A 12,092-nucleotide genomic window follows, 5' to 3' on the forward strand; every position below is an offset into this window, starting at 1 on the left:
AGGAAAGGGACTGCATTCGCTACCAAAGGGGACGTGACGGAGGGGACTTGGCGAAACGATCTGTTCCTTTGTTCTGGTTACGGAGAGACTGCTGAAGTAGAGCACTCACTCAGTTGTGTTGTGTGTATTATATTCCTGTTTATTATTTTGGGACTGAACCCCATGTTTTTTTTTAATTATTATTATTTTAAAATTTAGTAGTTGCCAATTTGTTTTTTGTTACTTTCTCCCAAATTTAATAGTATCCAATTATTGTGTTTAGCTCAGCTCACTGCTACCACCCTTGTGTTGACTCTGGAGCGGCGAAGACAAAGATATATATATATAATTCCTTTAAGCATTTTACTGTGGTTATTATACGCAATGCAAATATTTGTAAATAGCATGTTTACACAGATAACCAGGAATAAAAGTGTAGATAGCATCACGCTTTGTTTCAATTTAACAAATTTGTCAACACTACTCTGTTTTAAAGATCACTCATCTCCAGTACAATTATTCAGAGAAAGTGGATTCGTAACTAAATATACTACTGTGTTCCCTTGTCTGATGAAATAAAAAAACAGAGATAGAAAATTAAATTCTAAATACTGAAATGTATTATTTTTCTCAATAACAGTCGGCACAATTCAGTGCTTACCCGGCATATTAACACCCACCACTGCTCATGAATAATTAAACAGCTGTCAGATCTTTCACTTTCCCATTGGCTACTCACTTGCCTTCAATTTTCATTCAGAATACCTTGAACTGCCTCTGCTTGCTTATGATTGGACATCTGCGTAAAACTTGGCAGATATTTGACTCTCCTATTGGTTAAACTTACAGTCAGTACCTGGACCTGAAACAGACACAGTTTATGTCCCACCCAGCTAACTTATGATTGGGCAGATATCCAATTGGTTGATCATATCGCAAAAGCCATTCATGACAAAAAAATAATTGAGTAAGTACAAGCACAGCATAAGCGAACAACAGCATCAACAGACTGCTGTGGCGCTTTTGTTGGAAAACGTGTTTAAAGCTTTTTTTTTTTTCCCACGCTACAACCCGTCAGAAATGTGTTCACGACCCATAATTTAAGAACAGCTGCCACGGGCATGATTTTGAGGACCACTGTTCTAGAGATGCATCATGCCACGATCAAAAGAAATTCCTGAAGAAGGCCGGAAGAAAAGTTGTTGATGCCTATCAGTCTGGAAAGGGTTACAAAGCCATTTCTAAGGGCCTGGGGTTCCACCAAACCACAGTCAGAGCCATATTGTCCAAATAGAGAAAGTTTGGGACAGTAGTGAATCTTCCCAGGAGTGGCGGTCCTGCCAAAATCTCTCCAAGAGCAAGGCACATAATCATTCAGGAAGTCAGAAAGAACCCTAGAACAACATCCAGGGATCTGCAGGCATCTCTCGCCTCAGCTAAGGTCAGTGTTCATGACTCCACCATCAGAAAGACACCGCAAAAATGAGTTTCATGGCAGGGTAGCAAGGCGGAAACCATTGCTCACTAAGAAAAACATTAATGCTCGTCTCAAGTTTGCCAAAAAGTACCTGGATGATCCTCAGGAGTTCTGGAACAATGTTCTATGGACAGATGAGTCAAAAGTGGAACTTTTTGGCCAACATGAGCCCCGTTATGTCTGACGAAAACCAAACACTGCATTCCACAGTAAGAACCTCATACCAACGGTCAATCATGGTGGTGGTAGTGTCATGATTTTGGGATGCTTTGCTGCATCAGGACCTGGATGACTTGCCATCATTGAAGGAACCATGAATTCTGCTCTGTATAAGAGAATTCTACAGGAGAATGTCAGGCCATCCGTCCGTGAGCTGGAGCTGAAGCGCAGCTGGGTCATGCAGCAAGACAATGATCCGAAACACACAAGCAAGTCTACATCAGAATGGTTGAAGAGCAAGAAATTAAAAGTTTTGGAATGGCCTAGTCAAAGTCCAGACCTAAACCCCACTGAGATGTTGTGGCAGGACCTGAAGAAAGCAGTTTATGCTTGAAAACCCACAAATGTCACTGAGTTGAAACAGTTCTACATGAAGTAGTGGGCCAAAATTCCTCCATGGTGCTGTGAGAGACTGATCAATAACTACAGGAAGCGTTGGGTTGCAGTTATTGCTGCTAAAGGTGGCGTAACCAGTTATTGAGTATAAGGGGGCGATTACTTTTTCACACAGGGGCATTGGGTGTTGTATAACTTTCTTTAATAAATAAATGAAATAAGTATCAAAGTTTTGTGTTATTTGATCACTCAGGGTCCCTTTTATCTGAGATTAGATTTTAGTTGAAGATCTGATAACATTAAGTGTCACAAATATGCAAAAATGCAGAAAATCAGACAGGGGGCAAATACTTTTCCAAGGGTTAACCCTCTGTGGCGGAGCGTCCCACCCCTTTGTTTATTATTGTTTTGATTTATGTATTAATGCGACAGTGAAAGCCGTCCGATGTTATTATTATTATTATTATTATTATTATTATTATTATTATTATTATTATTATTATTATTATTGTTTGGCCAGACGAGCGAGACGCCAGGTTATTGTTTTTATTTTTAAAAACCTTGTGAGGATGAGTGACTGATCAGCTACTGATTATTTAACTAGCTGACAGCCACTCATCCTTATTTAATCTCGTGCAGACTGTGGCCGAGGGGTAATGAGGTAATTAATTAATAGCTAGTTAACCCCTCGGCCAGAAAATAAAAGCCTGTAGCTGTCTACGCTCAAAGAGGAGTGTCAGTGGAGAGATGTAAGTCTGTGGAGGAAGAGAACAATTGCTAAGCGTACTTGTTATTTGTTTGTGGTGTTGGTTTTGTTTAAACCTTTATTTTGTTTATTATTTATTAATAAATATACTGAACGCTATAGCGTCTCAGTTTTCATCCGCCAGTCCTTGTTGTGGAGAGTGTTTCTGGTCTGACTTCACCCCTGCAAAGCCATCCTGCTCACACCATCTTAATGGGATGACTGCCATAATGTGTGGATATGTGGTCAGGCTAAATTCAAATGTTAATTGTCAGTTTAACCTTGCCACATGTTTAAAAGCACTTGACTGAGTGAGCAGTTCAAGGAGGAACTTGGTAGGGAGAGGACGGAAGCCAGTTTCCCCCCTGAGCACTGAAATTAAGAGCTGATGCCTGTATTTAGGTACCAGGCTGAAATTAGGGTCTGATTCCGATCCATAGGCTGAAGTTGGCATCCGATTCCAACCCAGCTGTCCTCACAACAGGAAACACATGGCCATGGCACAACTGTGGATTCTCTCTAATACTACTGCAAACAGAGTACCCCTTAACACACAACAGGTAAAGTCAATGCAATTAAAAAACAAAACAGCAGCTCCTTTCTCTGCAGATGTCATGGTATGTTCTGGTGTATGCCACTATGAAACAGCAGCTCCTTTCTCTGCAGATGTCAGGGTATGTTCTGGTCTATGCCACTATAAAACAGTTGCTGATAAGAGGGGGCAACTGGCTTTCCAAAATAACTGTCACTGACTGTCATGGCTCAAACAAACCCATTGATCCCCTGTAACTCCTCTTCAAATAACCATCCCCCCACAACAGAGAATGTGAATGCCATTAAAACAATGCCAGTGTCTTTCCATTATGATATGAGACTGTGTTCCGACTTGGGCCACTATAAAAAGGGTATTGCTGGAAAGATGGGGCGACTGGCTTTCCTATGTAGTTGGAATGTGGGGGTATATGGAGGCCATGGTAAATTACTTACTTATGTTACTGATACCCAATGGCAGGGGATGAATGTCACTAACATTCTTGTTTACCAAACCAGTCATGCATTTCCAATCACATATTACCCAAATACATTCTTACCTTTGGGTCTGCCATCTCAAGAGATACTTCGATGCAACATGTCACACATTTTTATGGGAAAAAATATCTTGTTAAATGGGAAAATACCAGGCTTCCAACACTTTTTACCCAGTGGTAGTTGCTACCATTTCCACTTGGAACAGAACCAAATACTGGGTGATTGTAATTTATGGTCCCTGGGTTTCTCTGCATAATGGATAAAAAAAAATTAATAAAAAAAATAAAAATGCACAAATTAACTGAAGTTGAAAAGTGAATTTATTTATTTTTTTTTTTGGTTTTTGATTTCACTTTTCTGCAAGTAGTAAACAATATGGCCAAATTACTATTTCATTTCAGACTCACTCAAATATCAACAGCATTTAAAGGTGACATTAAGTCTTCTTTCAAAATGTGGAACACAATATCTGCTTTTACTTCAAATGTCCTTCAAACGTTTATCATATATCGGCAGCCTTTTACAAACGTTACAGATTGTATTTGGGTATAATCCAATAAACTGTTGATTTTAAACAGGTTTTACAAGTAGTCACACTATAAGAACGCTAAGATTTGCTTTGTATTCTCAGGGAGGATTTCGGAATGATTTCTAGGTACGTTTTTATCCACCTGGTTCCATTCCTCATTCTCGTTCATATTACTTGCACTGCTATATAAAAACAGAAAGCATGCCTCATAGATAAAATGATATAATAGAAATTATGCTTTTGCACTGGTGTTTGTACGGCTTTTTATTTATTTACTTATTTATTTTTAAAGTGGCTCCCAGTTGCTCTTTGCTAGCAACGTCCATGTGAATCAGGGGACCTGGACTGTGCTATTAAACCTGTTTATAAAATTAGTATTTTTGTAACACTTTTGATGAAGATTATTAGACTTCACTATTCAATTTGCGTGTATATATTATAATATTACGATAATAGCTCATTATTTGCAGTAAATTTTGAATAAAATAAACCTAATTGTTGTGAATGACTCCCCCCAAGTTTGATAATGGAATATACGACAAGTATATAGCGTTCTGGAAAGATCCTTGCTGGCAGCAGTAGAGAATTTGCAGTGAGAGTGGAGAGGTGTGCAATTTCGTGGTTGAGATTAAGGCAAGATAAACAAAATGGAGTGGAAACCTATGGAAATTAACCCCGAGGTATTAGTCGTAAGTTTTAATTAGAAATAACGGTTGTATAACGTTTATATTTTAAATGACTGATTTTTTCCTGTTTCATTTTTTGTGTCTTTCAGATGCTGAACAAAGTGCGTGTGTGCTGTCTGCTGAGTCACTTGTCTTGAGTAACTCTGTCATTGTTCTCAATGTTGTAACTGACAAAATGAGTGTACTTTTATGGTTTTTAGTAATTAAGTTTAGCTGTATGGCTTTAGTTAATAGCGTGGCCTCGTTACTTTTTATATTTAGGGCGTGGTTTCTGTCCATACCTTGTTGCCTTATCAAGTATCCACACCTGGTAATTAACCTTATAAAAATGTAACGATATGGCTCTATAGGCAAATTAAAACGTTAAAGCATACCTGACAAAAAATAAGTATTGAAGGGATGTTTTGTAAGATATTGTAGGGTTATTGGCTTTTATTTCTGTAACGTTGTTTGTTGCCTTGCGTGTCAAATTGTGTTACCTAAGAGGTGTACAGTTCATGTTTCTGTGTCCTCGTATGTGATTATCGTTACAAGGTTATGTGCAAACTGGGTGTTGGTGGAAGCTGGTGTTTTGTCGACGTCTTGGGCTTAGAAGACGAATCTCTCTCCTCGGTGCCAACTCCATCCTGCGCGGTCCTGCTGTTGTTCCCTCTCACTCAACAGGTAGGGCGCTGGCCAGCACAGACACACTCGGTGCAGGAGTGATCGACATGGAGAAGGGAGAGGATGTTGTGCACGTGCTTGCAGCACATTGATAAATCTACTGCATGTGGGATTTCTTTTTAATCATCCACCATTACTGACAAATACGGCAGTTGTTTCTGTTAATGTGTTTACTTGTAGTATTCCTTATGCATTTAGTATATACCAAGTGACGCAGCTTGATTAGAAGTGCTCTGTAAAACTGAATGCAGGTAAGTTGACGAAACCGTTGTCAGAAATAAGCTAGCATTTCTACGCGGAACGTTTCAGTAGTTGATAGCTTTTCAATAACAATAGCTTCTCTAAAACTGCCACAATTATCAAATCTCTGCACAGGTTTTCGTGGAACCAATATTAAAGCTTAGTTTCAGAAACCGTTCTGCAGAGATGACTGTAGATGATGCCTTTCTACAGAAGGCATTGTAAGCTATTTTGACAATTCAGAAATGTGTGCCAAGGCCTTATTGACTCTTACCTTTTAATAAACCTTGTATGTGTTCTCTAGGGAAGCCAACTGACGCATTGCTTCCGATTTGATGCCATGAATAAAGTTCCACAGAAATACTTCCCAGTGGCACTTCAACTCCACCTAACTTGGCACTAAAATACATTTTTTGAATGTGATTGAATGGGGAAAATATGGATAGGCTGCATCACAGGAGTGCAGAATGCGTTCCATCTTGGGCAGTAATGGCAGCATCTAGGTTTGCACTGCTGTACTATGCTGTGAACTCTTCATGACCTCATCAGCACATGCTGAGAGCATATTCTGGGGGAAATAGAATTACTACAAGTCATTTAGAACAAAACCATTTACTCTAACAAAATAAACATGTCTAAGAAATTGTATCAATTAAACTAGTCCTAAAAACTTAGGACTCAACTTTTAGAATGTGTGATTTTATAAGAAATGCATTTTAGATGTAAAATCTCCAAATCATGCTTAATGAATTAACAATACTTGACATGAAACTTGGTTTGGCAACATTCATATTTGGTGGCAAATAGTGGTTGCAACCTACTGAAGTGTTGGCCTACAACCTGGTTCACAAACTTTTTTGGAAGTGGATACATGGAGAAATACTGCAGACCAACCAGACATTCTCCCAATTTGTGTTTATTGCATTTCTTGCCAATAACTGCCACACAAGGTATTTTTAATTGGTTATGAGGGGCGCTTGTACTGTGTAATTGCTGTTCTGTTGGCCTGCCAGCATCCACTGCAGTTATCTCAATCATTTGAGTTGTGACTTTTTTTTTTTCTATTCATTTAACAGCATGAAGCCTTCAGAGAAAAGCAGGCCGGAGAGTTAACAGGAAAACAAGAGGAGAACAAGGTTTACTTTGTGAAGCAGACAATTGTTAATTCCTGTGGTACAATTGGACTTATCCATGCTGTTGCTAACAACATGGACAAGCTTGAATTTGGTACGTATTCAAATAGATTCAGTAATTGTGGTGGTTGGGGGGAAAATAAATCTAATTGTTTACATGATTGCAAGTTTAAAAGTGTTCTATGATTTAGTTAAGACTGACGTGCAAACAAACCCTTTAACATCTGGTAAAATTACAAATGTGTAATATGTTAACTGAGCTAGAAAATAGTTTATGAAGGTGTGTATCTTAACAACAATGGGAGCTTTAGAAAGGCAAACATGCTTTTGCATGAAGTAGTTGGATTTGTGATTTAAATATTTAATCCACTTTATGTCCTGTGCATTCAAGCTGCCATTTCTGGTGACTAATCTCCAATGGGTAACTTGCCCCTGGTGTACCCCCATGCCATGCACAATGATGTGTTCATGGTACTTCACACACAATCTTGTGCCAGGCACCTAATAAACAGTTGCCATGCTGTTGCACCAGAGCAGCTGCAAGCACCATCACCATTTTATTAGGATAGTACAGGCCAAGGTTTCCCTCCCCCACCGAACATTGGGAATCGTGATGGAGAAACCCCTCTTGAGGAATCTTTCAATATTGTTACCCGGTAACGTGATGTAAAGTCAAACTTGTTTTGCAGAGAATGACTCGGCACTGAAGAAGTTCTTTGACGATACATATACCCTGTCTGCAGATGAGAGAGCAAAGCATCTTGAGATAAACCAGGTGGACTTTTTAAAGCTCCTTTTTAGAGCTCAAATTAAAGCTTAGTCTGAAATAAATGTAAAGATTCTTCTGATAGCTGTTAGGAATACCTCAATTAATATAGAAAGAGAATGCCACAATTGTGCTTCAAAAGTGCTTTGTCAGGCCCTTTTGAATTCTCTCAATTTCCTTTTGTTTTTACCTTCAGCAAATCTGTACACTTTCACTGGGATTTATTCTCTTTTCTTTAAAGGACATACACACTGCCCATGACGAAGTAGCAGCAGAAGGACAGTGTCGGGTAATGTTTTAATTTAAAATGCAATCTCTTGGCTTTCCTTCTTGGACATAAGGGGTGCGGTAACCTAATCGCCAATATAAAGTATTGGGTTATCAGGTGCAAATTTAAGTCTGATTTTCCAGGCTTAAATGCTATAAAACTATTTTTAGTTTCTTCTGAAACTATCCTGAAATATGGATTTGCTACAGAATGTGCAACTGACTAATAGAATAATGTGCTTTAAGACTCTTGGCCGCTGCATATAGTAGTTGGAATATGCAAGCAGTTTTGACTCCACTGATCCAAACTAGTTTTGAATACTTTTGCTTCCAATTACTCATCAGTGGCAGGTCCTTGGAACATATTAGCAACAACCATGCATAATAAGTACACTTAACAGTAACTGCAAAGACACATCTAATGTATTCAAAGTGAAATTATTTAAACTAGAAATAAGGATACACAGTGATTTTTAACACTAGAAAGACCAGAGATACTCCTACCTAGAAGCCCTGCAGCAGTCTTTGACGGCTGTATTCAAAACACTAAATAGTATAATGGAGAAAGTCTGAAACTTGAGTAAGTTACATAAACATCTGAAAAACAGAAGCACTGTATCATTTTACAAATGAAACATAAATTAACATACTTGTAAAACTGAAACTGTAGCAATACATTTAACTTTTCAATAGCAATCTGTTTCACATAAGCAAGTGAACAACATGGATAAACTCAAACATTTTACAGAAGCGCACATTTCACATAAATACATATTTATCAATGGTATGCCTTTAGCTTAGAGTCTAAAGCTGTTCAAATAATACAGAATGCGCTTATCCACTCCATTTTATTTTAATTGCACTTCCTAACCCGGCATTGGCTTGCAGCGAAGTTACCATCTTCAGCTGTGGGTACATGCTTGGCAGTCTCCCTCTGTTCCAAATGCTGCTTGTGAAGTTCCTATGCTAACCTTAAACTATATTCTCTTATTGGTAAATTCTTCTCCACGCATTCTGTGTAAAGGACCCAGGATTTGATGACTGCTAGATCAAATGCATTGTAAAACCCCTGAAAAGGCCACAGTCGAGAACCAGCATTCAACGCATACTTCCATGCCATCTGATCCAACACATCAACTCTATCTTCTTGCATTGTAAAATTCCATGGTCTCGGGTATTTTCACTAGTCCCGATGCTAATTGACTGACCAAAACAGCACAGCTGGCACCAGCCTTTGAAAGGCTGATTGAAAAAACAATAGTCTGTCATTCACTCAGAGTAGAGACTAATCTAATTACAGCTAAGCATGTTGCAGACTAAAGTAGAATACCATTCTGTATAATCGCAGTACAATTGTTTTCTATGTGGCAATCGTTGTGATTGCTCCTGGGGCTTTTAAGTATAATGCAATCTCCTTTATTTCTGCACTCCTGCATTTTATGCTTTGAGTATAATATGTACAAAAGTACATGAATGCACAGCCCCATATGTTTCACGACTGGAGAATTGCATTTTAAAACCAAAACTGCCAAAATGACTGCTGCAGGGCTTCTAGTGTTAACAACCTTTGACAACTCTTATAAAGCACACAATCACTGCTTGCTTACAAAGCACAACAATGTTTGCTCAAGAACATCTGCTATAATACAGAACAATGCACTGTAGCTGTACTTGCTGTTGCCATAATCGCTTTTTATAATAAATTCCGAAATAAAGCCGATGTCAGTAGGAGACCATAACTGCAGAACTCAGGTTTAACCCTGCCCAGGTAGTCTGCGGTCAAAATCCACATTTAAAATGAACTTAAAGCTGCTTAAATTTTTAAAGATGCCATTTTTGCTGCTCATGTTCCCTTTGCCAATAGTAGAGCTAGGTAATTAAGTGTGCCCGCCTCTTGTCCGGTGTCTTTGAGGAGACTATTGCAGTGGCTGACCACTTCACCTTCTAGTAGTCTAGCTTTTTCTGGGTGTAGTTGCCCATTTTTTTTTTTCCACTTTAGAAATGAATGAGTATTTGAAACTTGATCAAAGTATGCAGAATTAATGTAATCTCTTCATATTACTGTAGGTAGAGGAAGATAATGTGAACTTCCACTTTATTACCTTCACCAATGTTGATGGGCAGCTTTATGAATTGGGTAAGTAATTTGAAAATGCCATACTATTGTGATTTATGTACTGTTAAGACAGATGTATTCCTATAATGTATTTATGTATTTGGTTTTTGCAGTGTCCTGTTACATTTCTGTTTTACCTTTATGTATGCAACAGTATTTACAACCTTTTTTATAATGTAAGGTTTGTTAATTCTGTGTTATGTAGCTTCCCCATTGGAGACCCCAAGCTGGGGGGCCCAAATCTGTTTTACAGGGGGCTTTTGCTTTTTTGTATACTGTGAATTGTTTTTAGTTGCTTTCCAAAGTTCTTGTAGGTTTTCTGTATTTTATAGTAACTGGTACTTGCACACTGTGTACCTTTTTTCCTTGTCATTTTTTACAATGAAATAGATTTAAATCAATCGGAAGCCTCATTTATAATCGACTGATCTTCAATGTGTATTTTCCTTTTTAGATGGCAGAATGGAATTCCCTGTGAATCATGGAGCTACAAAAGATGACTCCTTTATAATGGTATGATTTTTTTTTTTAACTAATGGTATTCTATAGCATAGTCTGCAGCATACAAGACAAAAGCCATGTCTTTGCTGCCCTCACTTTTGTGCGAGTCACAAGGGTGCAGCCGTGCTTCAGGTGCTATGACAAGGTTTGTTTCTGTACCCCTCTTTATAATTGGCTTTTGGTATTTGGCATGAAGAAAGCTTAAATTCGCTTGAGTGACTTTTTTTATATACAAGTTACACAGTATTTGCAATCTATCTTGAGGGACATGCAAGAAGAAATGCCTGGAGTATGCTTTTTTTTTTTTTTTCTTTTAGTAGGTAAAGGTAATGCTTTAACATTTCTAGCTGCAGTTAATGATGGGTTATCATGCTTTTCAGTGTATGCACTCTGACCTGTAAGATCTGCATATGAACATATTGGTGGGCTAAAATGTAGTTACAGTTTAAACATTCCTGCAGATGTTTCTGCGCTTTAATTTAAATGTACTTCAATTTGGAAACCTAATGTGATGTACAATGTTGTATTTTCTTTCAGGATGCTGCAAAAATCTGCAGGCAGTTTACTGAACGTGAGCAAGGAGAAGTTCGCTTTTCTGCTGTGGCCTTGTGCAAAGCTTAGGAGCGACCTTTGAGGAAGACTTCTTTCACTGGATCTCTAGCACATGTACTGCACTTAGATCCTAGTTTACAAGCGCTTTCTGTGTAATGGTGTTTCCTGCAAAGCTGGGTGTTTTGTTACACTTGAGTTATTATAAAATCTGACTCTCCCCTGACAGTGTGTTCCTGCCAAGTTTTTTTTTGTTTAAGTGTGACATTCTAAACCAAGACCTTTTTTTGCTTCTGCACCCTCTTCTGCAAAAAATGCTGCATTGAGGTTTATTCTCTGAATTCATACAGCTGTTCAGAGGGTGTTTTGGTGTAACTGCTTTTTATGGGATCTAGCACTGTTCATGTGTTCTTGTAGTGCACTGCCACATGAGGCTCATTATCAAGTTTAACTTGTTCCTTTAGACACAAACTTGTACTTTTGTTTATTGCTAAGCTGTTGGCAAAATAAAAGATGGTAATGATGACTTGCTGTACATCAAGCATTGTGTGTGGTTACTTCAAAAGAACACTAGTTGCACTTAAAGGGTTTATAGGGGGGGGTGTAGTGGCGCATATATAAATTAAAAAAAAAAAAAAAAAAAAAATGGATACTTGTTCCTATATTCCGGAGTACCAGTTTTATGGAAGGCCTTATGACTAGTTAAACAGAGATTGAATTTGTAAACAGAGAAAGTTCAAATCCTTAGATACACTTTTTTTTTTTTTTTTTTTTTTTTTTTTTTTATTCCTAGAATAAACATGCAATATGTTTTCCTCTTGATTGCCTGGAGCTACTAATTTTCAGGTGGTCTCTCG

At 38.1% G+C, this 12,092-nt stretch overlaps 1 protein-coding gene across 1 annotated transcript; it reads left to right on the plus strand.

Annotated features, from left to right (window-relative positions):
- The first annotated feature begins 4,877 nt into the window (after positions 1–4,877).
- On the plus strand, positions 4,878–11,770 carry LOC121324095 (ubiquitin carboxyl-terminal hydrolase isozyme L1-like). Its single transcript, XM_041265562.1, has 9 exons — positions 4,878–4,994; positions 5,090–5,101; positions 5,535–5,663; positions 6,980–7,130; positions 7,726–7,811; positions 8,044–8,091; positions 10,137–10,206; positions 10,640–10,698; positions 11,224–11,770. The coding sequence occupies exons 1-9, from the start codon at positions 4,962–4,964 to the stop codon at positions 11,305–11,307; spliced, it is 672 nt and encodes a 223-aa protein (XP_041121496.1). The 5' UTR covers positions 4,878–4,961; the 3' UTR covers positions 11,308–11,770.
- The last annotated feature ends 322 nt before the right edge of the window (positions 11,771–12,092 follow it).

This window comes from Polyodon spathula, chromosome 1 (assembly GCF_017654505.1).
Source record: "Polyodon spathula isolate WHYD16114869_AA chromosome 1, ASM1765450v1, whole genome shotgun sequence".
NCBI lineage: Eukaryota > Metazoa > Chordata > Actinopteri > Acipenseriformes > Polyodontidae > Polyodon > Polyodon spathula.

Excerpts from the sequence above, each read along its gene's own strand:
- LOC121324095 (XM_041265562.1), top strand. The coding sequence starts at position 4,962 with ATGGAGTGGAAACCTATGGAAATTAACCCCGAG. Across the intron at positions 7,812-8,043 it reads AGCATCTTGAGATAAACCAG|GACATACACACTGCCCATGA; the intron begins GTGGACTTTTTA and ends TTTTCTTTAAAG. Across the intron at positions 8,092-10,136 it reads CAGCAGAAGGACAGTGTCGG|GTAGAGGAAGATAATGTGAA; the intron begins GTAATGTTTTAA and ends ATATTACTGTAG.